The 26671-nt window shown below is 41.9% G+C and overlaps 1 protein-coding gene across 2 annotated transcripts in view; it reads right to left on the bottom strand.

Moving 5' to 3' along the window:
* Nucleotides 1-26671, bottom strand: part of WDPCP (WD repeat containing planar cell polarity effector) — a 215052-nt gene that overhangs the window by 154737 nt on the left and 33644 nt on the right. For both annotated transcript variants that reach the window (XM_055001704.1, XM_055001713.1), the window contains exons 7-9: nucleotides 22834-22948; nucleotides 20590-20723; nucleotides 1587-1778 (exon numbers count right to left, since the gene is read on the bottom strand). In XM_055001704.1, coding sequence (XP_054857679.1) covers nucleotides 1587-1778; nucleotides 20590-20723; nucleotides 22834-22948 — 441 coding nt within the window. The remainder of the gene's footprint in view (nucleotides 1-1586; nucleotides 1779-20589; nucleotides 20724-22833; nucleotides 22949-26671) is intronic.

Genomic DNA, 26671 nt, shown 5'->3' with positions numbered 1-26671 from the left:
AACTATCAGAAATAAAGATAGTTGACCAAAAACCAACCCCCCCCAAAAGGAATTATAAGTTTAACTAATCTTTGCAATTAGAGCATTTGCTAGCTTACACACGCTCATCATATGTATCCTTATGTTTGGGATGCAGAATAATCAGCCCGACCCTTCTTTCGATGAGGCCTTGCTCTTTGCTCACACTTTGAAGCACATAAATTGCATCATTTTGCATAACACTACAGAAGAGGAGAGGATAAACCCATGTACTGAAGAAAGTAAGACTTATAAACAGTAGAGTTTTAAGCAGAAAATTGGCTTACTAGGAAGATTTAAAAAAGGAAAATAAAGGGAACATAAAAATAATCCCTTTGAGACTGAATTGTCTGTCTTTTAGATGAGAAAATGGTTTAATTCATTTTATGGATGCAAGCAACTCTGTTAGTTTAATTTCATACCACACGACTGAAAGTAAAACAAACTAATTAGAAATGCTAACTGAAGATTTTCAGTGCATCATTTGGGGGGGGATTGCTTTCAAGCAGTAATTAAATATTTTCTAATTTTATAAAAATGGAAGGTTCTGCTTGCAAGTTTGTTGCTTGTGTGCTGTGTGCCTTTTCCCATGGACTGCCGTAATCAATGCCTTTGCCATCTGCCGTACATTTTTACTTTCCTTGAAATTTATCATGGCAATTTTTTTCTCAGCTATTAACTGAGTTTTAGTCCAATGCGACAAAAAGGATTTCTTGTCTTACCCGTCTTTTAATGTATTCCTGCAGTCACAACGTACATTTCCTTCTGAATATTCTAATAGGGACAGAATTTCTGACTAACAAAAGGTCAAGTTTGAGATACAATAAATCAGAAGCAAATCAGCAATTAAGGCAACTGTGTCTTAGGTGGAAAAGTAACATAACATTTCCTCCCAGGCAAATTACTTTTTCTCCTTCAGGAAAAGAATAGTGATTTCAATTATTCTAAAAAAGTAGCAAAAAATAAACATGGTAATGCTGCAGCATTGGCTTTTAAAAATGTGCATAAGCTTTCGGTATAAACTATTTATTGAAGGATGCTGGGATAGACACCACTGATCATTTCTACTAATGGAAAGGCACTTCAGTTAGTGGAAAGGAAATTTCCTGACTCCTTACCCTGCTACATTCCACTAAACTCTCCCTCAAAATGCTGCTCATGGGAGTAAGGTTGCCAGTTTCCAGGTGGCAGCTGGAGATCGCCCAAAATTATAACTGGTCGCCAGGCCACAGAGATCAGTTCCCCTGGAGAAAATGGCTGCTTTAGAGGGTGGACTATGGCCGTATACCCTGTTGAGGTCCCTCCCCTCCCCAAGCCTTGCCCTCTCCAGGCTCCACCCCTCGAATCTCCAGGAATTTCTCAGCCTGGAGCTGGTAACCCTACTTGGGGGCAGGAGAGACCCCCCCGCCAGGAATAGCATGAGGGACCATGGGGGGGGGTCAGTGGAAACTCCCCCCTTCCTTTAGTGAAAAAAATTATTCTGGATGCAACTTAATGTTTTAAGACATAACGGCCAAGAGCATGTTGTTCAACTCTGAAATTAATAGGATCTGCTTTGAGAGTATTACCTGCAAGTTGCCATGTTCACATTTCATAAGCAGCAAGTTGGCTCTTTCTCGTCCACTACAAACAGGAGACCAAGGCCAGGCTTCATTGTCTGCCATAGACCACCAACAAATGACCATATCCTGTATACTATTTATCGCTAGATGATGCTTCACTCTTCTGTTTCCAGGTCCTGGTATGTCAAGATAAGATATCTGAGGGCAAAAAATGCAGGAGACTTTGGAATTATGGAAGCCAAACTTCGGAACTGATTGAACAGAGTTACTGTCAGTATAACAAATGTGCAGAGAAGCAACATGCCCCTGTGATCTCAGAAACTGCTCCACTGCTATGTTATGGCACATTCAGCATGTGACAACAGTGGCCTCATTTCCCAGACAAATTATAAATTTCACCCCCCTAAAATCTTTGGTTTCATTTTGTGCAGTAGCTCAGAATGGAAAAGCAGGAAGAAACCTCCAGCGTCAGTATAGTTTAATACTAATCTTGGATTGAGAACCCCGTCAGCTACACGTCTTTCAAAAATTCTATCTCTATATGTGCCACAAAACAACCACCGCAAACTCTAAACCAGATTAAAAGACACGACCCATCTCCTCAGCAGGCAAAATCATCATAAAACTGAGTGGAGCTGCTATGAACACAATGCCTTCTTAAAATGCCACTTTGCAAGTAGCAAGTGCTCCTGGCCTTTAAAGGGAGAACGGCCTGCCTGAGGAAGTCAGGAGAGCCCCCACTGCCCTAGCTTTCTGCAAACGATGCAAAACAGAATGACTCAAAAAGGCTTTTGTATTGTAGGGAGGGGGTCTCAGATGCTTTGCTAATGAGTTAAGGACCGTAGACTTCACCACTATGTTGCCTTATGTACTACCTGTTGACTTAAATATGTGCTCCTATGAGCTACCTGTGCTTCATGTGGTCTAATGTCAACCCTAGAATTGCTTATGTTCTGTTTCGGCATTTCTTCAACTCTGTGCTGGATTCTTGTTAATGCTATGTCTTTGTAAACTTGTGTTTATTTAAACTTTGTAAACTTGTGTTTATTTACCCAATGGAATTATTTATGGAAATGTCCTTGATATCAACTGTACTAATCTCACACTGTGTAATCTGCCTTGAGTCTCAGTGAGAAAGGCGGACTATAAATAAACAAGCAAACAAATAAAATTCTAGAAAGTTGGAATTATTGCCATACAGGAAGGAGCAGTTCCTGGGAGACGGTGTGGCAAGTAAACTTTGAGGATGCAGCATAACTGGAGCACAGGAAGAGAACCAGCGCTTCAAACTGTGCCAGGAAACAGACAGGTAACCAACGTGGCTGGCTGAAAATGGCTGCAAGGGGCTCCAGTTGGTTCACTCCAGCCAATGGGTTGGCTGCTGCAATTTGTACCAAATATAGTTTCTCAGTTGTCTTCAAGGGCAAATGCATCTACAGCAAGTTTCAGTCACCAAGTATGGAGATCACTGGATTAGTATACTTAAATTAGCTGTGTTAAGAAGAGGCGCAAGCTTCCATGCCAACTGAAGTTGGTAAAAACCTTTCCCTTGTCTGTTTTCCAGTCAACAAGCACATCTGACCCTCTTGACTGGTTCAGCCAACGAAAGGCTCATGCCATCCAAAACGGGAAAAGCAGGTCCCTTTTAGAAGGTCAGCCTTGCCAACCAGCATCATCTCTGTTTTTATCTGGAATAGTTGTCCAAGTGTTTACCTATATCTGCTGCAAGGCCTGAAAGGAAAACGGAGCTGACATAGGATGGACTTGAAAAATTGTGCACTGTGTTCTTCACACTGCACCTGAAGGCACTTTTGACTGTGAAGTTTTCAAGAAAATCATATCAAACCAGATTTGGGAAAGATTGCAGCAAAGTGAGGGAAAACATGGAAACAGGAGGAATAAAGGATGCCATGTGGATGCTCTTTCCCAAAAGTTGTAGCCAGGAAGCCAAGGTGTGTCAAAACATCCACGTGGAAACAGCCCTTCTTTTCCATTCCCCCACCCCTGCTGCAGCCTGGACTGGGCTTCTCGTGAGGCTGGGAAAGGAAGCAGCCAAGAGTAAAAGCATCTCATTTGCATTTCACTCTGACAGCTTTTGAGGACCGTTCAGAGGGAAAAAATAACCAGCAAATCCATGTAAAAGAATAATTTTATACCAGTTGCTTTTCTTGCCTCAGCAAGAAGCATTCCAGTTATATGATCCACCATTACCATTTTGAGACCTCACAATAAATAAAAGAAAATCAAAACACTATATATATATGAACATATATATGTGTTCAATTTCAGGATGCTTCTTGGAAGCATACGCACATAATGCACATGCAGTAAAATAAAATAAACCGATCGCTTCAAGAATCTGGAGAATCGGAGGGGTGGAATTTTGTGTGGAAAGAAGGTCTGAAAATATATCATACTCTCCTTTGGTGTTGGGAGAGTATGATATAGATAAAAATTTAATTGGTTTGTGCAGGTTTTAAAATGACTAAGGACACGATCCAGTCCAATGAAAGCAACTGTAAATCCTATAGATTTCAGAGACTCAAGCATGTGCTTGCCTTTTCTATTAACAAAAATGGGTTTAAAATGCTTAACTGCATGGATGTACATTTTTGACTCCATATATGGGTTTCACCCCCTCCCACCTGAATACAAGAACACTTTAAAACAGAGATGTGTGTGCTCCCAGTTTTCTATGTGGATAGGGAAGCATGTAAGTTAAGGAGGAATTTACAGCTATGACTCCAATCAATATCTCAAAATGTACAGTCATGGTTGCCTGACAGCATCGACCTACACGAAGGATTTAACGTTACTCATATTTAAGTTCTGCAATACTGACCAAAAAGCGAAGAGTACTCTTTTCAGACACAGCATCAAATGTTAAAAGGTCATTTACTATGTTTGAATGGAATATACATTTCCCCTCTGGATTAAGAACGCCAACTGTTGTAAGGAAGGATATACTTTTCTCTGAGTAATATGGATGAGCTACAACATCATGCGTAAAGTTTATGTGGCTCTTGAGAATTCTGTGCCTCTATTCCTCCAGAATCCAGAGGAGTTAGCCGTGTTAGTCTGTAGTAGCAAAATCAAAAAGAGTCCAGTAGCACCTTTAAGACTAACCAATTTTATTATAGCATAAGCTTTCGAGAATCAAGTTCTCTTCGTCAGATGCCTGATCAAAACTGATGCCCCCTCCCTTTTTTCTCTCTCTTTCCCCCTCCTCTTCTGTATCTGCCCAGTTTTGATCAGGCATCTGACGAAGAGAACTTGATTCTCGAAAGCTTATGCTATAATAAAATTGGTTAGTCTTAAAGGTGCTACTGGACTCTTTTTGATTTTATTCCTCCAGAAGGATTTGTGGAATTTATTATTCAAACTATGTTATTTTGGAGCATGGTTATTTGAAAACATGAGCAGTACACCATCTGGGTGACACATGCCAAGGAAATATAGATTGCACCACATTTCTGCTTAAGGAATTAATGGAAGGTTGATAGCTAGGGGGTGGTGGGGAAAAAAAAAACCTATCTTGCTATTGCTGGTCAGCAATAATCGAACCACTTTCTGGGGATTAAGCGCATGGCTAAGCCTACTGGACCAGACACTAGCAAAGGGCAGGGGGTCTTCTTATCAGAGAAATGCTTCTGGAGCCAGTCTCACTACATGACAGATTGCTTTCATATTCCTGTCTGCACGGCAACAAAGGATGGCAGTAATGCGATAATGCCAGAGTGCAATGGGTGTTAAGAACCCGTTGCATTTATGTATTGTATTTAGTAAATAATCAGGCTCATCCAAATTGTGATCTCACCACTCAACCAAGGCCATTAAAAATCAAGGTTAATGCTTTAATAATCCTTTGCTTTTTTTAACAGCCAAAAAGAACTCCTTTCTATTTGCATGGTCATAATATTATTGACCTCTTCATCCCCCCCCTGAATACACATCAAAGGGAACCGAAATCAAAGTAATTACCACTGTTGTTCTCTCACAGTAAACATTAACTCCTTGTACTCTCTCTTCTCACTATCCAGTAAATTGAAATGGATTTAAAAGCTACAGAAATGGGGGGGGGGACTTGCAAAAGGCCAATGCTTCAGGAGATTTGGATAGCAGTTTTGAATTTCCAAGATTTGGGGAACGTAAAAGAATAAAACATATGGCATGAGAGTCCAGCGTGGTGAAATAGCCACAGCGGCATAAAATATACGGCACAAGGCCTGACTCCATATTCAGAAGTGCTTTACAGGACATCCAAGTTAATGGGTTATTAGATATCAAAGGCAGCACACTACTGTAATTTTAATTAATTACATTACATTGCATTAATTTTCCTAGGTCTCCCAAAATGGTGTATTCATTTAAGGCCTTTCATTTTCATTTGTAATTCTCTCTCCAACACAGACTTTGGCCACAACCTGGCCCCCTTCCATGCACAGATGGCAATCCGCAGAGGTTGAGGGCCAGCAAGTAAGGAGAAGCTAACAAATGCTCCCTCCCATTTCTTCCAACTCCTCATTCCCCCTTCTTCTTTTACTGTTCAGCTAATGTTCTCCAATCCTGCCCTCCTCTCTTGGGCATAGATTCTCAGGCCCATTCACACAACTACAACTTCTGGGGAAAATTGCTTCCACAGGAAAGACTGATCAGCTACCACTGCCTGAAGAACAAGATGGGGTGTGTGTGTGTGTGTGATGAAAATAAGTCAGGTGGAAACATTCCCTTCACCTAGGCATCATGCTCCATGTGCAGAGAGGCTGGGTTGTTTAATTAAGGAGGGCTCAGATGTCAGGTGTGCACTTGTCCTGCCCGACAAGACCCTGTGTAATGTTTGTTTGTGCTTTGATGCTATGGGTATAACTAAAGGCTGAAGTTATTTCTTGACTGTGAGGTGAAAGTGTGCAAGGGAGGGGCTGTCTCTACTGTTATCTGTATCTGTTCTCCTACACTCCTCTCACTTGAGCCTGGGAAGAGGTGCTTGCATGGACACTCATGATAACCTCGAGACTTTTCCTACAACAGCTCTGCTTTTTCCTGCCTAGAGGCTTCTTGTCATGTCTGTACCCCTACATTCTATGTGTTGAACCATTGCTAATACTGTACCTTGTTTGCATTTTGCAAACACTCTAACACTTTCGTTTCTCAAACAGCCTGAGAACCCACCTGTGTTCTCTCGTTTCTTTGAAGCTCACTGAAGTGACCTTGTACTGTCTGAAATGTTACAGTTTACTTTCATGCATTCCCAGACCCTTTCCCGAGCAAACCTGTGGTCTAGCTGGGAGGGGGAAAATGAGTGGGTATTTAGAGTTGTACTTTCCTCAAGTCTTTATTCCTATCAAGGAAGTATGTACTGCTGAGATGCTTTTTTGCCTCTGAGTAACTCTATGGCAATATATATGGAAAAGATTTGATTTCTGAATAAAACCATTTAACCAAGAGCTTGGACTTCTTGTTGCAATGGTGCAGGTACCTGTCTACCATATCCCGTCATCCATAGCCTGACACTTCCTCTTGAACGTAGCTGACCGGTACCTCAAGGGAGTGGGGATTTGGGAATTCACCCATGCTTAGAATCCTATATATGCTTTATGCCTGTAGAGAAACGCCATTCCTGTCAAAGTTGGAGTAAGATCCTGAAACTGGCAGCTTATCAATAAAGTTCTTTAACTCATGCAGTGAAGTCTTTTTGAGGGCTACCTGGCAGATCCTTACATCAGAAAAGTTAAGGGGGGGAAATATATTAGTTTGTTTCTTCTAGCCCTTTAGTTTTCAAGCAATTTGTGTTAGGAAGAAACAGCTTACAGGCAATTGCATATCAGTTCAAATTTACAAGCAGGGGTTGCTAAAAATAAGTTCATTTATTTATTTAACTTGGTGTATTCCCCACTTTTCTTCTCAATGGCAACCCGAAGTGGCTTGCATCGTTCTCCTCTCCTCCATTTTATCCTCACAACAACCCGGCAAGGTAAATTAAGCTGAGAGCGTGTGACCGGACCAAGGCCACCGAGCAAACTTCCATGGCAGAGCGGGGATTCGAACCTAGGTCTTTCAGAACCTTGTGTGACCCTCTAACCACTATACTACACACTGAACACTAACTCTGTAAGTTTAATATACGTGTGAATGTGTGTGTATCAATGGTACGCAAATATGAGAACTAGGTCTATTTATTTTGTAAAGAGTCCAGTAGCACGTTTAAGATTAACCAACTTTCTTGGAGCATAAGCTTTCAAGAACCACAGCTCTCTAATGAAGACAGCTGTGGTTCTCGAAAGCTTATGCTCCAATAAAGTTGGTTAGTCTTAAAGGTGCTACTAGACTCTTTACTATTTTGCAACTACAGATTAACACAGCTAATTCCTCTGGATCTATTTATATTGTAGCTTTTATAGCCAACCTTTTTCAAGAACACTGAAGGCAATCTCTTAAAACCTTGCCAGTCAGAAATATATCTGAATTAACAAATCTACCCTTTTAGTCACAGAATAAAAATTACTCTCAAACCATGAGTAGACTTTTCATTTGGGTTGAATTTAAAGCATCTTTTATAGCATCAATAGAATTTATTCTAACATATCAAAGTACAAACAAAACAAGAGTCCTCCAGTGAAGCACAGAATTTAATTGAAAATGACTTATCCTGATTACTTAAAGCATGACCTAACTGCATTTTAGGCTTTGAGGGATATCTTCAAGATCTAATTCAAAAGCAATAGCACGATATCTAATTTAGATGTACTGAATGGGGGAGGCCTTGCTGCATGTGTGTAGGGGAGAAATCATGTTCCCAAGGGGATTGTTTTGTTTGTTTAAAAGCTAGGGGTGATGTTTATTTCAGCACTGAAGAAGGGGAGCATATAGTCTGGAAAGACTTAAAAATGAAGAAAAAATACAAATTCCCAAAATAGCAGGGTGTTGCTTCAGAGAGAAGAGAGCCAGAGCCGCGCCAAGACACAGTTGGTTGGGGTCAACTTGGCATTTATAAAGTATTAAACACCTTCCCTTTCAGAAAAGCCTATAGCATGCTTTGGGCTTTAAGATTTGGATCACTATTAGGTATTATGTGATTATCTGCTTTTCTTTTTAGTTTTTTATAATTTTGCAGATGAGTGAATACAGTCAAGATAAACTATAACAATTATGAAAAAAGAATAAAACACAGCTATAATAATTGCTTTACTTTAATGCAATTGTAAATACTGCACTGTTTACCATTTCTATGTACTAAGAGAACACAGTATACAATTTGTGTAAACAAACACAAACTTCTAGCAAGTTCCCTTCACCATATTTTTACCTCTGGATTATAGGCATTCCCTTTGCTTCAGAACAGATCATTCAATGGGCTTCACATGGGATGGATAAAAATAAGGCCGTTTTCTCACTTATGGTTCAAACCACCATTTATGAGCATTTGCCATGATTGCAACGGCATCGGCATGGCACCCCCACGTTCCACACTGTCCAAGGCAGTTTCAATTTGGCGTCCTGTTTTTCTTTTTAGACGGGGCCTCGCTGCAGTTTTGGGCTTTCAGGGCATTGCAATTCACAGCACACTTTAAAAAAAAAAAAACTTTGAGCAGGTGTAGTAATGTTGCAATGTTGGAACACCCCCCACCCCCCCCCACCCCCGTATTTGCTGACTGGGCTGTTCTATTCCCACTGGAGAGGGAATTGTTGGCAGAGTTCTGGGGAAAATATGTACTTTTCATGCTTGTTCCACTCTCAATTTTTTAAAGCCAAGCCAGGAAAGAGTTAAAATGCTGCTGCTTCATCCCCTCAAGCAGATTCCCTGCTGTTTTGTTTCCAAAGGGCTGTGCAAAATGTTCAGGCTATTTTTCTCTTTGGCAAATCCCAAAACATGCCTAGGAGGGAGGGGAAAGCAGCCATTTAATTATTTCCTAGCTTTCAAAGCCAGGATAAATATGCAGCAACGTTCTTTCCTTTTTTTAAAAAAAAAGTGCATACTCCAAGAGATGAAGGGAAAAGCTGCCATTTAACCCTTCCCTGGCTTTTAAAGCCAGCAAGGAATAAGCAGCAATGTTAGGAATCGTTCCTAGCTTTGAAAAAAAATAAGAGAGTGCTTGCATACCCGGAAGGAAAGAAGTCAACGGAGAAGCAGCCTGAAGACTCTTACCTGGCTTTACTGATAAAAATGGCAGAAAAGTTGCTCAGAGAGCTGAGTTGGGTGGGAGTGGTTAATTCCACACAGACCAATCAGCTCCCAGGGAAAAGGAGAAGGGGGAGAAGAGAAGCAGAAGGGGAGTATAGAGTTTATGCTGACATGAATCGGGCCAGACCTGACTGGGCAGCAGCTTCAAAATAAAATTGCTGTATATCCACAGGGGGACAAATTGGGGATACCGCGGACAAACATTGGTACAGTGTCCCATGATTACCTTGCAAGTGTGAAACTCCTGCAAACATGGGAAGCAGAACAGATACTGAAATGCTTTAAATTCCAGGGAAAGGACCCAAGTTACCCAATAAACAAGTGACAACGTGAGTGTGTACCACTTTTAATGTCACTTGTTTATGGGGATCGTTTCAAGTTGTGTTGGTCTGTAGTGGGAGAGCAACATTTGGATCCAGTAGTGCCTTAAAGTTGTGTTGTGTTATGTACTGTCAAGTCGCCTCTGACCTATGGCGACCCTATGAATGAAAGACCTCCAAAACATCCTATCATTAACAGACTTGCTCAGATCTTGCAAACTGGAGGACATGGCTTCTTTTATTGAGTCAAGCCATGTCGTTTTAGGTCTTCCTCTTTTCCTTCTGCCTTCTACCTTTCCTAGCATTATTGACTTTTCCAGATAATCTTGTCTTCTCATAATGTGATCAAAGTATGATAGCCTTAGTCTTGTCATTTTAGCTTCTAGGGAGAATTCAGGCTTGATTTGATCTAGAACCCACTTGTTTGTCTTTTTCGCTGTTCATGGTATCCACAGAATTCTCCTCCAGCACCACATTTCAAATGAATAAATTTTAAAGAACTTAAAGACCAACTAGATTTCCAGGCATGAGCTTTCAAGAGTCAAAGCTCCCTTTGTCTGATCTAGTTGGTATTAAAGGTGCTACTGGAACCAAACCTTATTCATGGGGGAATTTTACATCTGGAAGTGGATAGTATGATCTGATCTATCTGGATTGGATCTCGATAGCCTTTTCACTTTTGTCAATTTCATGATCCCCAATCTAGCCCTTTTGGTGTTCCCAACATAAGACTTTTTTGGTAGGTTCCATTTTCACCAGTGAAAAAACTGGGCAGATATGTCCATTGCACTATGATCTAAAGTTCGGTACCTATACCCTAGCTAGATGGAGAACTGTGCAAAATTCCCTCCCCAAACCAGCAGCTGACACTAAGCATTTGTGGGATTGGATTCTGTCCCTACTCCAGCCCTGCCCTTGGCTGACAGAGCAGGGACGTGCAGGAGATTACGGTGGCTTGCAGTAGCAAGCTAGCAGCAGGTGAGGTCCATCTAGGCGGGATTTCCCCCTCCTCTTTCTGCAGGTATTCTACACTGGTAGGGGCCAGAGGTGCGAACAGAAGGAACCTGTGAATAGGTCCCTGTCAAACCTGGATGAGCCCAGATTTGTTTTTGTTTCGTTGTTTGTGGGAACCTCCTTTCGCAGCTTCTTGTTCCTAAACATGCTCAAAATCAATCAATACACCTTGGCTGTCGCACTCATAGTCTGATTGATAGTGACTGAGCCGCACATGATTTGCTAAGCTTTCTCTAATCTTTATAGATAGTATGTCAGACGCTCAAGTTTAGGTTTACAAGACTGCCGTATTTCATAGGTTCAGCAAACAGGCTGTTACAATGTATGGTCTGTGCATTTACACATTAGACGCAAGTCCTGGGTGAATCAGCCTGCCACCCAAACAGGATCCAGAGCTACAAAAAGAGCCAGGTGTGGAAAAGGAACCTCTCCTCCACTGCCCTTCATTCCTATCTTAGCAGGAGCTGCAGACTGATGTTCCAGCACCCAGAGAGAGAAATGTATCCAAATCTGAACTCAAGACTACCATATGATCTATGCCAAAACAAGATGCTCTTAAGAATGTTGGAAAGAAAAACTGAGATCTGGATATAGCAGGAAAAGAGAGGGATGAGTGAGTGAGATGATTGGTTGATGACTGAGAGTGTGGCCGAGTGAATGCAGTTTTAGACTGAGAGTGGAGAAAAAAGATTCAGTCAGGGCAAGAGAGGCGAGCTGTGTGCAGCCTGAGCATTTTTAAGCCGTTCTGAGAGAAATATTAAGTCAGGAGAAAGCAGGCAAGCTGTGTGCAGCCTGAGCTTGTGTATGTTGTCTGAGAGAAATATAACCTGTGTGGAAGCCTGAACTGTGTGTTTGTTCACGTTTAGGAACACATTGCTATATTGGTATTGAATAATGTTCTGACTCCTTGATATTTTTATTCATCTCAATTCACCCCCACTCTTCATCTGTACCACACCAAGCATTTAAAGACACATTTGACCTCCGAGGTCAAAGAGACAGTTTCTTGCTAAGCAATTCACCAAAGAGAGCTTTCCTGCTACATAAGGAAGACCTAGGGCTCAATACTACAGTGTCTAGGCCAGAGCTGTCACTTGGCTGTGATCTATGCAGCCACAGTTTGGGTGGAAAGTCGGGTAAGGAAGACTGACATCTGCAGCATACCTGAAGGACGGCCTACACCTTTATGAACCTACTGGAACACTGCAGTCATCTTTGGAGACACTGTTTTGGGTGCTGTGAGGGACTCAGCTTCAGAGGCTGAGATTTCCAGAAGTGAAAGTATGATTGACATTTTTCCTTCTCCCCCCACCTCCCCAATGTGGCTAGCCTGAAATGGCAGTTGGGGATGGAATGTTGGGGGAAGCTGTGAGTTGGAGTTGGAGGGAAAACAAGAGAGTGAAAGGGAGTTGGAGCCTGGCTTTAGACCAGAGAGGGTCAGCCAGAGAATCCTCTGTGAGAGGAAATAATGTTTGTGAAACACTTTTAGTCCTAGGACTAAAGTGGGGAAACCAGCACTAACTCCTACTTAGACTCAAGAGATCTGGGAATTATAGAGGGCCAAGGAAGTGGGTAGAGAGGCGTCTCCCCTTCAGTGCCAGAAACAGGGTTATAGCTCATAACTATAACGCCTGCCCAGTATCTAGCAAGGGTTTGTCTCAGTGGAGCACCCTTATGTCTGGAGAGGAGGGGAAGTCGTGCTGTGTTTGTGTTTGAGTATATAAAGTGTAACATCTGTGAAGCAGTGTCAACCTCTGAAAGAAGCCAGCAACCTAGTGTTAAACCAAGTGTTTTGTGCCTCACACCAGTGAAGTTCCTGTACAAAAACCTTTCTGTTTCTTCAGTTCAAACACCTGCCTACCTGCCTTCTGACTTTAACCTACTGTAAATAAACCTTCAGTTACCTTTTGAACCTCCCCAAGCCTTGTGTGCCAGTCTCTGCTAAAGGGAAGTGCAAACCCCTGATCTGTTCCCTACTAAGACTTGGCTGGGTAACCATTTTTAATCATCCTTAAGGATGGGACAAGAAGGAAAGTTGAAGCTTGACATCAACCATGGTACCAGAGGCTTACCAGCCCAATATACAGCTTCATAGGCTTAAAAAGGAGAAGTTTTACCACAGTGTAGGAGAAGGTCAGCCTAAGCCTGAGTTGCACGTGGGTTTCTGGCAGGTGCCCTTCATCTGAGGGTAGACAGCTAGCAACCCAGGAGAGGGTCTTCTCAGCAGTGGCACCAAAACTCTAGAACTCACTCCCCAGTGTGTCTTCTGTTGGTGTCTTCTGCCAGCAGACGCAAACATTTTTGTTTAATTTGGCGTTTTCAGTGATCCCTCCTCCTTCCTCAACATCATAACTTTTTAGAAAATCTTTTGTATTTATTTTTAAGCTCTGGCTTTAAATTATTTTAATGATGTACTTGTATGCTGATTTTAATGGTTTTTAAGATTATTTTAATCTGTATACTTTAAACTGTTAGCCACCTTGGTGGCCCTGTTGGGGCAGACAGGCAGTCTAAAAATTGTGTTACCAAACAAACAAATAATAGAATATGCACTTCTATGGCCTCTTGTTTAGGATGCCAATTTCTTATTACTTCATCTCTAATCTTTAACAATCTATTGAGGATTAGACACAAGGGAAGCTTGCTACTAAAACAGAATAATCTCAGCATTTCTAGAATTTGTGATGTGTAGAAACATTCATTTGGAATTCCCCTCCTTGGTAGTACTGCAGTGTTGCCAAAAAGAGCAGCATCTGCAATAAACACCCTGAATATGGAGAATATCCTCCTTATCTAAGAAGGGACAGAGCCTGCAGGTTGCCTTATTAAGTCTCAGGGATCTATCCAGTTCCAAGCATTCTCTCGGTACCAAAATTCAATAACACCTTGAAGTAGAAAAATTCCTACCTTTTAGCTACAAATGTGTATCCAAGGAGCAGTTATGTACAGATGTAGAGGTATAGTATGATCTGTATGGCAGGTCCGGGGTCTTAATATTTTACCCAGCACTTTATGAGATGAAAGCTGTTCCTGCATTACCTCTTCCACAGGTTGATCTGACCCAAAAAAGAGCTTATACTCTGAACAGAGTGGATTTACTTAGATATGGCAATAACGGAGGTTCTATCAACATTCCTGCTGTTCTGGCTGGAAAGGAGAGCAAGTCTCAGTAGTGGAAGGTAATGGGACAGGTGAACCTCAAGAAGAAGACTCCCCTCCCCAGGTTTTGCATTTGGAAGAAGACGCTCTTTGCACATCACCTGAATAATGCTTCCCATCACAAAGGAAACTATGGTTTGCATGGCCTATTCTGTACCCTTAAGGGTCTGATTCATTTTCCCATGGAAACTTGTACATGATTGGGGGGGGGGGCGGAAATGAGATGTCAAGATGCTGATAAACTTGAGGACCCTGAAAACATATGATATGAGGGACTGTCTGATTGACTGAAATGGTATCATACAATCATGGGTCCTTACTTCATTGCTAAGTTTTATATCCCATCTTTTGCAGTAATCAGAGTTGGAGGTCACTGTCAATGGCGTAGACCTGACTGCTGATCATTCTTCAAGCTTGAGTAGAAAAGACACAACTATGGGAAGAGAGGGGTCTCCTTTGGACATATGCCATTTCATAGAATCATAGAGTTGGAAGGGGCCATACAGACCATCTAGTCCAACCCCCTGCCCAATGCAGGATCAGCCTAAAGCACCTCTGACAAGTATTAATCCAGCCTCTTCTTGAAAACTGCCAGTGAGGGGGAGCTCACCACCTCCCTAGGCAGCTGATTCCACTTTTGAACTACTCTGACCGTGAAAAAGTTTTTCCTAATATCCAGTCGGTACCTTTGTGCATGTAGTTTTAGCCCATTGCTTCGCGTCCTACCCTCTGCTGCCAACTGGAACAGCTCCCTGCCCTCCTCCAAATGACAGCCTTTCAAATATTTAAAGAGAGCAATCATGTCCCCCCTCAACCTCCTCTTCACCAAACTAAACATTCCCAAGGCCCTCAGCCTTTCCTCGTAGGGCTCAGTCTCCAGACCCCTGATCATCCTCGTCGCTCTCCTCTGCACCCTCTCGATTTTGTCCACATCCTTTTTGAAGTGAGGCCTCCAGAACTGCACACAATACTCCAGGTGTGGCCTGACCAAGGCAGTATAGAGAGGGGCTATGACCTCCTGCGATTTCGATGCTATGGCCCCTTTGATACAACCCAGGATTGAATTAGCCTTTTTTGCCACCGCATCACACTGACTGCTCATATTCAGTTTACAGTCCACTCTTACCCCAAGATCCCTTTCACATAGACTACTGCCCAGAAGTGTATCCCCCATCCAGTATTTGTGCTTCTCATTTTTGTGGCCCAGATGTAATACTGTGCACTTGTCTTTGTTGAATTGCATCCTATTCACAGCTGCCCACTTCTCCAGAGTATTCAGGTCCTGTTGAATTTTAATTCTATCTTCTTGGGTGTTTGCTACCGCTCCCAATTTGGTATCATCAGCAAATTTAATGAGCAGCCCTTCCACTCCTTCATCCAGATCATTGATAAAAATATTGAAAAGTACCAGGCCCAAAACCGAGCCCTGCAGCACCCCACTGGACACCTCCCTCCAATCTGATGAAATGCTGTTGACCACCACTCTTTGAGTGCGGTCCTCCAACCAGTTCCCTATCCACCGAACTGTCCTATAGTCCAGTCCACAGTCTTCCAGTTTGCCCATCAGAATGTCATGGGGGACCTTATCAAAAGCTTTACTGAAATCCAGATAAATCACGTCAACAGAGTTCCCCCCATCCAGTAAGCTGGTCACTCGATCAAAGAAGGAAACCAGCTTGGTCTGGCAAGATCTGTTAGGAACAAAACCATGCTGACTTCCCCGGATCACTGAGCGGTCCTTCAGATGCTTACAGATTGATCCCTTTAAAATCTGTTCTAATATCTTCCCAGCAACAGAAGTCAGACTGACCGGCCTGTAGTTTCCCGGGTCATCCTTCCTCCCTTTCTTAAAGATTGGGATAACATTCGCTCTTCTCCAATCTTGTGGCACATCCCCAGTCCTCCAGGAGGCCTTGAAGATGATGGGCAGGGGTTCTGCAAGTTCTCTGGAAAGTTCTTTCAGCATTCTTGGGTGCACCCCATCTGGCCCAGGGGATTTGTATTCATCCAGTGCAGCCAGATGCCTCTCCACTACTGTCCTGCTCATGAGCCAGTCATCACACAGTTTCATTAGTGCTGCTCTGATTCACTGAAATAAAGATACCATGATGGGAACAGCTGGTAGCGTGCGCTATGGGAGGAAGAAGAAAGATGCAGGAAAGCCAACACTATCTTCCTGTTGTAAGATCAGGCAAGTCTGTAGCTTGCAGGACTAAGCAATCACCTTTCAAAAGGTGCTTCAGAGGTGATACAGATCAGTGTTTACTAATGTGTGAGTTCCGACCCAAAAGTGGGTCAAAAAGCTCTGAAAGTGGGTCTCAGACTTTTGCAGTTTTATTGATATGTGCATGCTCTGTATTTTTTTTAAGTGGGTCACCCTACCAAGGAAATTTGGACTTGTGGGCCACCATACTAAAAAAGTTGGGAACTACTTATCTAAATGCCTCTTTCCTGTCTACCTGTATGTGCTAGGCTCTGAAGCCTGCCACCATCTGCTGAAGTAGAAGACATCTCAAAGGTTGCAGGAAAGGGTTTGGTGTTTCTAGGGGCAGTCCTGAATCCATTTTTTATTGTACCTTCTGCTAGAGGTACACATTCTGATATTCCTGAGCCAAAATTAAACGCAAAATTAGCTGTTTCATGTCACCCAGGGACTTCTAAAATTCCAGGAATAATGAAAAAAATCTCAAAACCTCAGGAGTGTTTCTGGGATGCACAGGGGCCAGAAGGGAGTGAAGAAGTTGGCCCACTGCCAGAATCTCTCCTCCTTTACATTTTAAAGGGCCATTGTTTTCTATGGGAAGACCTGATCCCCAAAATCCTGGTCTAACCCCATAGAACATAATGGCCCTTTAAAATGTAAAAGGAGCAGAGATGCTGACTAACAGCTGTTTGGTGGGGCCAGTTTCCTCTCACTCCTTCTCTGCTCCACTGCTTTCTGGACATGATTGCTCTCTTTAAATATTTGAAAGGCTGTCATTTGGAGGAGGGCAGGGAGCTGTTGGCAGCAGAGGGTAGGACACAAAGCAATGGGCTAAAACTACATGCACAAAGGTACTGGCTGGATATTCGGAAAAACTTTTTCACCATCAGAGTAGTTCAAAAGTGGAATCAGCTGCCTAGGGAGGTGGTGAGCTCCCCCTCACTGGCAGTTTTCAAGAAGAGGCTGGATGAATACTTGTCAGAGATGCTTTAGGCTGATCCTGCACTGGGCAGGGGGTTGGACTAGATGGTCTGTATGGCCCCTTCCAACTCTATGATTCTATGATAAGGCAATTGCCAAAATAGTTTCAGCACCTCAAATGGATTCCTGAACCAGTAACTACACACCCAACATTTCGGATAACAAAAAGCATGCCCTCCACAAAATTAATACATAAATTTTTGAAGTGCAGATCCCTTCAGTCTTCCCCTTACTTGCCTGACATAGCCTAGAATAACCCACCTTCTGGAGTGGCATTGTGATACAATGGAAAATAGTCTTGCAATGCACACTTCAAATGAAAGAAATTGCATTAAAGAATTCAGGAGCTTTTCGAATTTCATAATGTAATATTAAGTTCTTATGGAACAAGAGGCTTCCTTTAGTGCCAGAGAAAGATTCTAATAATTGCCAGCTTTTATATTTTCAAGTATCCCTTAGTGCAACCTGTATCTTTTTCATTGGGCACTATCTAACTTAATTAACGTGCAAAGAGTTTCCTGTATTAGCATCTTAAGACTAACACGTTGCAGACCGGGCTTCCATTATGCCCTCTATTAGTAACATCTTTTTCTCCCTCTTTTTTGTTTAGCGTCAAGTCTGAGTAAGTATCCTGCTAAGCTCAAAAGATAGCTCACTGCTCAGGTTATTAGCTGGTTCTAATAAAAAATACAGTTTCACTGACTCTGCTTCAATTGTTTTTTTTCCTAAGGGAATAACATGGCCACCTGTTATTTTTTTAAAAGTAATATTGACCATGTTTCTGGATCTATATGCACTGGACTCTACATATGGGTCCAAAACGTGGTTAGTGATACCCAACCACATGAATCATAGGCTAGGAAAGTAAATGATCACAGCAAGTGTCATCTCAATGCTGTTTTGCTAGACAGGTATGAATCATGATTGTCCCCGCCAGAAGACGAAGCTTAACACTCTGCAAAGCACAACTGAGCATCATTTTAGAGTAAACAACGTATCAGCTCAGTTCCTTGTGAACAGTGAACTGTCTCAAATCCATGTTACAGAGGTTGGATCAATCTTGCAAACACAAGTCACTGTTGAAAAGAGGCCTTGAACTGAAACAGCCTGGAAAATGTATTAGATGTCCATCCTAGCAGAGAGTGTTCCCAAACAAGTTACAATGTAATGTGGCAAAAAAGTAACACAAGCCAAGAAAAGCTACTTTGACAGATGCAAAGTTGATTAAACAAAGAAATAAAATATGAAAGAGACAAAAATTAGCTCGAAAAATGTGTTTCATTGTTCTGCATTTTAGGGACTTTGGGGGGAGAAAAAGACTAGAAAAGGTGGGCATTTCTTTATGGTGATCCTGAGAACAGCCGTTTTACTGATCTCTATCTTATACGGCAAAGGAGAAAAGACATTGTATGAAAGGAAAATGTCTATTTCTATTCTTTGGAGAATCTCCAACCTCACATTTTCTATAAACTCAGATTTTCCAGAAGTGAAATAATTGATTAAAATATTCTTGAATCAAAACATTCCAGACCCCACAGTTATTTACAAAATTAAGTTACTAACCCTAGATATATAAGAGGTGAAATAAACACATAGAAAAACTGAATTCAAAATGTTTGGGTCTGGTACACGAATTTACCTACGAGGCAAATGAATCTTTCAAGTGAGTTAGGTAGTAGACCTTTGCAGACTTATCTGTAAGCAAGCCCCACTGAACAAACTGGAACTTACTTCTAAGTAGACTTAATTTAATTAATTAATTAATAGCTGCACTTATATACTGCTCTTCTGGACAGATTGGTGCTCCACTTAAGAGTTGTGAACAAAGTCAGTGTTGTTATTAACTCCACAATATAGCTGGGGAGCTGGGCTGAGAGAAGCGGCTTACCCAAGGCTAAGCTCATGGCAATTATGGGACTTGAACCAGCAGAGTGCTGATTCATAGCTCAACCACTTAACCACTTTATTACAGTAGCTCTCAAATACAATTTTATGTGAGTATCTATCTATCTATCTATCTATCTATCTATCTATCTATCTATCTATCTATCTATCTATCTATCTATCTATCTATCTATCTATCTATCTATCTATCTATCTATCTATCTATAATGGGAAGAACCTTACTTAATGTCATTTCTTTGGTGTTTAATTATTGCCCCTACATATTTTGCTACAGAAAGCGTAACAGAATCATTTGTATCTGATAATAACCACGTCACCTGCGCTCTCATATTAGGTAGTTCAATGTTTTTAAGTAGAGGGATGATTAAGCTAGCCCTCAACTCATTAAATATGTGACACGCTATGTATGTTCAACGGTTTCAATTTTATCATATGGGCACCTGCATGTTCTGTTAGCATATGGTACTTTCTTGTATCTACCCTCCAAAAGGGTAGATACAAGGGAAGAGCATTCATTCTTTCCAGAGTAAAAACTTTTCTGAGCTTTGGTACTATCAAATGGTACTGTCAAAAGATAAAAATATTTCAGCAGTTGCATTGGGAGGGCATTACCTAAGTAAAGAGCTGAACACAGCTGGTGGATATTGCTCCTCAGAGGGTCTACAAATTTCATCTTTGCCTCCCTAAAGGGGAGGTGAAATTGACAGAGCCTTTGGGGAGGTGAAAACGAAATTAACAATCTCTCTGAGGTGTGATCTCCGCCAGCTCTTTTTAAACTTTGCTTCCCAGCTAACATTGCATCTCCCTACACTTGAGCATACCCGTGTAAGATGTCTCATGTAAAAAGACTCTAAGTTTTTATTTTATATCATTTTATAACATATTATAATTAATAAGTTGCCTGTTTATTAAGAAGTAGGATACAAATTCTGTATGAGCAAGAAAGGCCTTAGATAACACTAGGCAAAGGACTCAAGTTTTCTGGGATCACAAGCTACGGAATGCCTACCGAAGAGTTAATCCAGCCCTGGTATGTCTAAATCTAATTAGTTCTATGGTTATTGTTGAATCTTTGGGTGACCATTTAAAGACTTCTCTAAACTGGAGCTACTAACCTACATCTTTTAATTTTCTTCATTAAAAGAAAAAAGCATTCCATTATAAACATTCATCCAAAATATGATTTCAAAATTATTTATGAGCTTATATTAAACTATGGTAGAACACTAACTTTATTGATGATCATACCTTAAAATCCAAGGATGAGATTTTTTCAAGCCTTTTGTTTACATCAGGAGAACTAGCCTTCTTTGTGAAATGAATGAGACAGAGCTTGGTTTGCTCCCAAAATGACAAGATCATGAAACTGTCTGTAAGAACAGCTGAAAACACACATGAAAACTGTCAGTATTGTAATATTGGTCATCAATAACAAAACAAATTACTGAATTCTCCACTGAGACACTAGGGGAAGAAAAGCAAATTTTCAAGGCAATGCTTTAAAAGCATTACACTGGAGCTTCTATAATCTTCTAAAAGACATCAAGGTTTCATCTTGTCAGGGCCTTGTTGGAAATGAGAAATAAAGCTTAGGGAGGGCTCAGATTAAGTAAAGCTGAATAAATTATCATGTACCACATCCCTGCTCTAATATGATATATTTCTCCTATATTCATACTCATCCCTTCTTCAACCCTTTTGGATTTTGGAGTGTAACCCCCTTCTCCTATTGCTTTCACTGGTTGAATGGAAACCGTCTTTTCAGCTGCAGTCAAGCATAAATATAAAAAGCAACACCAGTGAGACTGCAGAAGCTATGACAAAAGTCTGGTTCCTTGTAGCTACTAAGCTCTACAAAGACAAATCTGAAGACATTTTACATATGATATTTGCCCCTCTGACACTGTAGGACATTTCCCCCTTTATCCTTGAATCAAAACATTCCAGGAGTGAATCATACCAATCAAAAGTGGACATTTCTTAAGTTTAGAAAATTGCTAATAATTTACTGTATTGAAAAAGAATAGCTACAGGTAGAACGCAAAATCAATGTATCTAACGGCTGTTACACTGATGATGAATCACAACAACAAGAGAATCACAAAAGAAGGTTATCCAAAGCAATAAAGTTGTGAAAAATTACTAAAACAAACTTTAACAAAATATTGAAACCAACAATAAAAATTATATCAAAGTCATTTTTGTATTGTGTGAATTACTTAAGGTGATATATATCAATTCAATATCACAAATACTCCCTGCCCCTTGTATAGAGTTACTGCCTTCAGATAATTTTAAACACACAATGAGAACTATAAAAAAGTGCTAGTGCCTAATTATATTCCATAAAAACATTGATAATTCCTATGTCTTATATCCTTAAAGTGCTGGTATTCAACAATTATAATATTGCATTAGCCAGTACAACATGCTGTTATTTGACTGGTACAATATTTCATTAGCTTATACAAAGGCAATGTACAAAATTCCAGCCCAAGTACAATGCAGGGTGTGCTACAAAAAGGACCAGGCATGTTTTAGTCCAGAGTAATTAAAGCCAGTTCCTTTAGGGGTCAGGTTAAGGGCAAGAATTTCTTAATGAGAAGCCCAAATGGTGGTGACCGTCTGATGGGTTGACTGGTTCTCCTTCTTAGTCCCGTTTCTGTTCTTTTTCAAAGATGGCACGCTGGTACCGATGTCTACAATATTCAAATAATAACCATAATCTCCATAATCTCAAAGCATCTTAAAACGAACAATGCAATCCTAAGAAGAGTTGCTCCAGTCTAAACCCATCGATTTCAATGGGCTTAGACTGGAGCAATTCTTTTTAGGATTGCACTGTAAGACAATAATAATACAAAACTATCAAAAGCCAGCTCCCTTCAGGTTCATTCTTTCAATGGATAAGAAATGGGAAGGGGCCATACCTAATAACTACTGGGGCAGGTTTTGCATGTTAAAAAAACAAAACAAAACTTCAACAGGCTCTCCGTTAGTAGAAGTGGAAAAATCCTCCCACCCAAGTCCTTGGAGAGTGGCACTGAATTACAACAGGCAGTATTTGGCGATAACCAAGCCTGACTGTCCTATCGTCAAAGCCATTTGCGCTGGCCTTGTTCGTGAGCTCCTGGACACGGGAAGCACACTGCTCTCCTGTGGTTTGTGCTTCCATTATAGTCTGTTTCTAGTAACTTTCCTAGAAAAACATTCAAAAGAGAAAAAACAATTACCTGTGCCAGACTTTAATACCTTTGGGGAAAATTATAGAAGGGACTGAGATTTAGAAAATAAATGTAAGTGCCAATAAGACCAGAAACTTTTCTGAAAGCAGTTTTGGTCCTGGCGGGGAGGGGGTAACTGTGGCTTTACATGCAATTACTTATTATGTTTGCAAGTCCCCAGTGATAATAATTGGTCTACCTGTTGACACACCATTCTTACTCTTCCACTGTAAATGCAGGCAACTGAATTGCACAGAGGCATAATTACCGTCACTGATGGTATCAGAGATGAGCTTCCCCACCAGAGTTCTGTCAATCACCACTCGCTCCAGCTGAGGCCCAGAAAGGCTTAGGGACACCAGTACACCTGAATGAAAGAGGAGCTGGAGCCAAACAGGAGGGGGGGAAAGACATGACATCAATGGAAAATGCCATGTTCCATAATACCTCCACTATCTATATTTTTATACATTTTATACACTAAAGCATGGCTGACAAAATATATTAGATGCTCTGCGAGACCTTTATTAGTGAAAAACATTGCTTGAGAGAAGGAAAAAACAAAACACACTGAGAGTTTTGAATATACCTGCTATAACTATGCATGAAATGCTTCACTATAGGATATAATTCCCCATAATTTGCATGGAAAATAGTAACTGCAGATGTTGCCATTCATGGTTGAAATCTTTCCCCATGCTGCTGCCCTGTGAATGTGGATAAGCAGAAAGACACCATAGCAAACAGACTCAAACTGGTAAGGTGGAGCTACTTGATAACCTTTGCTTATGTGCTCTACACATCTGTTAAAGCACTCATGGGGCTGAGCATGATAGTAATGAAAAATATACTCCATAGGTAAATGTATTTTTTAAAAAATCCAAAGAAGAATTGCTAGGGGAGGGGGATGGAGAAAATAGGTCCACAAAATAACACACTGTCATTGATACAATGACTTATCCAATTTGCATACACATTTTCCCACATTGGTATTTCAACACTGCTATCAAGTTAACATTTTAAATGAAATTATGTTGCTTTGCTCCATAGGTAACCCTCCTGTGCACAAGGTGAAATTTTAACAAGTAATGGGCTGCAAGTATAAATATACTTGCTATTTTTCTACTCTGCAATCTAAGCAATTGTGCAAGGAATGCCAGCTCATCCCCGTATTACAGACATGTGTGGATATATCAATGCTACTGTGGGACTTTATAGCCTACCCTAAGAACTAAGGTTCCTGTCATGTCTGTCACCCATCCATGCCATTATTTTCGGCTGATGTGTTGCTATGAACCATTGTTCTGTGCTGAACCATTGTTCTGTGCTGTGCCTTGATATCATATTGCCGATACCATAACTTGCCTTGTATTCACAGGCCTGCTGTATCCAGAGTGTCTTATCTCTTGTGCTTTGAATCTCTGTGTCTCTGACCTTGCAAACCTGCTAGTTCTCAAGGGAAAGAAGAATACTGTGTTTCATTTTTAATCTATTGCCTCTCTCCTGTCTAGACAAAGCATGTAAACTATTTAAGGAGTTCTCAGGACTGATTTGCGCCAGAAGTTATGCTTTCCTGTTGAGAGGGGGGATGAGTACTTGGGACCTATATGAGCCATAGGTTTACAGATTTTGTTATTCCTGTCAACCTTCTGATCAACCTGTGGACACAGCTATGAACATGATTTGATTCCTTGAATAAAGCCTTTTCAACCAAGACCCTGGAGTGCTTGCTGTGAGGGTACAGATTTCTATCTGCCATAGCCTGTCATCCATGGACCTGACATTTTGACAGGAATCCTTCTTTATTCCTCTGTACCTGTTACCTTTGGAGGATGGCTACCAGCTTCACATCATTAGAGCCAGCCCTGGGGCCCACAGAGTCAGAAGATTCAACTAACCACCCAGACCTTCGGCTAGGACCAGGTACAACTCCTGGAGGAAATTCTAGAGAGCTAGTGCCTGTGATTCAAATGAAACTAGACTACCTGATGGACTTCAATATAGCACAGATGAGGGGGCTCGGAGCCGCGGGGTCCCTCCCAATGTATCGAGATTTGGGAGCAATCCCCAAAGGCGGGTCTGCCCCCTATCAGTGGAATTTACCACCCACCCATGAGTGGGTCCCTTGCAGATCCATAACTGCGGAGGAGAGGATGCAATGCCGTGGAGGGACAATGTATTTTCAACATTCCCTTGAGATGGAGGGGTATGTTGGTGAACCGATGGCGATGGAAGCCGCTGCTCCAGTGGGACCGGCAGAGACGAGTGTGATAAAGCCACGGATGGCTAAAACCAGTGAATATCGCTTCTTGAGAGAACTAGTGGAGGATTTACAAATACCGGGGGACCCTGGACTGCCCCCGGGCAATGCAGAGGAGTATCAAGGATACCCAGCAGAACAAGGAACTGATCCCTTGGATGTGTGTGAATCGGGAGCTGTGGTCAGGCCAGGAAACCAGAGTTGGGGCCAGACACTGCAGCTACCCGTGCTGGAGAACTTACAAACACAGGGAGACCTGGAATTAACCCCTGACAATGGGCAGGGTTTGGTATGAACTAGGAGATGCAGCCAGGCCAGTAGACCCAGATGGGGGCCAGATGCCACACTTGACAGGGTCGATGGAAAAACCAGTACCGAGTCTTGATACGTGGGATCCTCCCATAGACCACCTACAAGCTCTGTGAGCGGCACTCGAATCAGAAAGTTATCAATCCTTCGAAGCCCAAATAGCAAGGATGAGACAGGATCTGGGGCAAACTGCCCAGCTAGTACAAGAAATGATGAGCCTGCCAGTAGGATCAGCTATGAGACCCCATGAGGAACTCGTGGGGCTAAGGCCAGAGACTTTCCTGCAGCCGTGGCTGCCCAGGGAGTGAGAGATAACCCCACATATTGGTCAGGAACCAGTGAACGTTATGTGATTAACACCTTCCAGGAGGGGAAGGCCAATATTGATGTCTTCAGCACCTTCAGTAGGAGCGCCCAGAATTCCCCCGGCTACGCAGTTTCCAAGAATGTTTGGAGCGGGGTGAGGGAGACTAGCGCAACCTCCCGTAATTGTGACTGCCTCTAATGTGCCACCCCGAGGAGCAGGGGTCGACCAAGCTGAAGGAGCTCAGCCATTAATCATCCCAACAGCAGCGACTAGTGCAGGGGCACCAGTCGCTACAACAGGGATAAGAGTATTACGGAACTTACGGGTTCAAGTTGCAACCACAGCAGGGATGACAGTACCCAGGAGCTCTCAGCCACAGGGAGCCCCTATCGTAGTCCCACTGTATTCTCCCCTAGCCAATTGGGAGATGTAGTGACTACGCGTAGCCAGGCAACCAAGGAACAAATGAGGAAAGCCTCGAGGGGTGGAGAGGAAAAGTGAAAAGCCAAGTGGAAAAGGAGGGGGAGGAAGCGCCCACAGAAAAAAGGACACAAATGGCAAGTGGAGAGTGGTTTAAAGGAGACAGACTTTACATCCCATCTAGCTTGAGAAAAGAAATCTTACAACAATGCCACGACGTCAAAACTGCAGGCCATTTCGGTTACTTAAAAACCCTGCACCTAGTGCAAAGGCAGTTCTGGTGGCCCAGTATTAGAAAGGATGTCTCCCAATATGTAGCCTCCTGCCCGACTTGCATAATGGCAAAGCCCAGAAGAGGCAAACCCCCAGGGCTTCTGCAACCACTGGAGACCCCCTCTCGGTCCTGGGAAGTCATTTCTATGGATTTTATCACAGACCTACCCCCTCCAAATGTTGTACGTGTATATTAGTGGTGGTAGATCTGTTTTCCAAACAAGCTCACTTTGTTCCTTGTACAACTGTGTCTACCCCAAAGAAACTTGCCAGCTTATTCATGAAACACATTGTAAGGCTGCATTCTTTTCCTTCCAAGGTAATATCGGATCAGGGAGTACAATTTGTTGCCAACTTCTGGCGGGAGCTTTTACAAGTAGCTGGAATTGAACAAGGATTAAGCTCCGCCCATCATCCCGAGAGTGACGGACAATCAGAAAGAATTAATCAGATTTAGAGCAATTCCTCCGATGTTATACTAATTTTCAACAAGACAATTGGACTCAATTTCTTCATTTTGCCGAGTACGCGTATAAC

Source organism: Eublepharis macularius, chromosome 1 (assembly GCF_028583425.1).
Source record: "Eublepharis macularius isolate TG4126 chromosome 1, MPM_Emac_v1.0, whole genome shotgun sequence".
Lineage (NCBI taxonomy): Eukaryota > Metazoa > Chordata > Lepidosauria > Squamata > Eublepharidae > Eublepharis > Eublepharis macularius.
The sequence above is the reverse complement of the archived record's forward strand: the minus strand, read 5'-3'. Positions and strand labels throughout refer to the sequence as shown.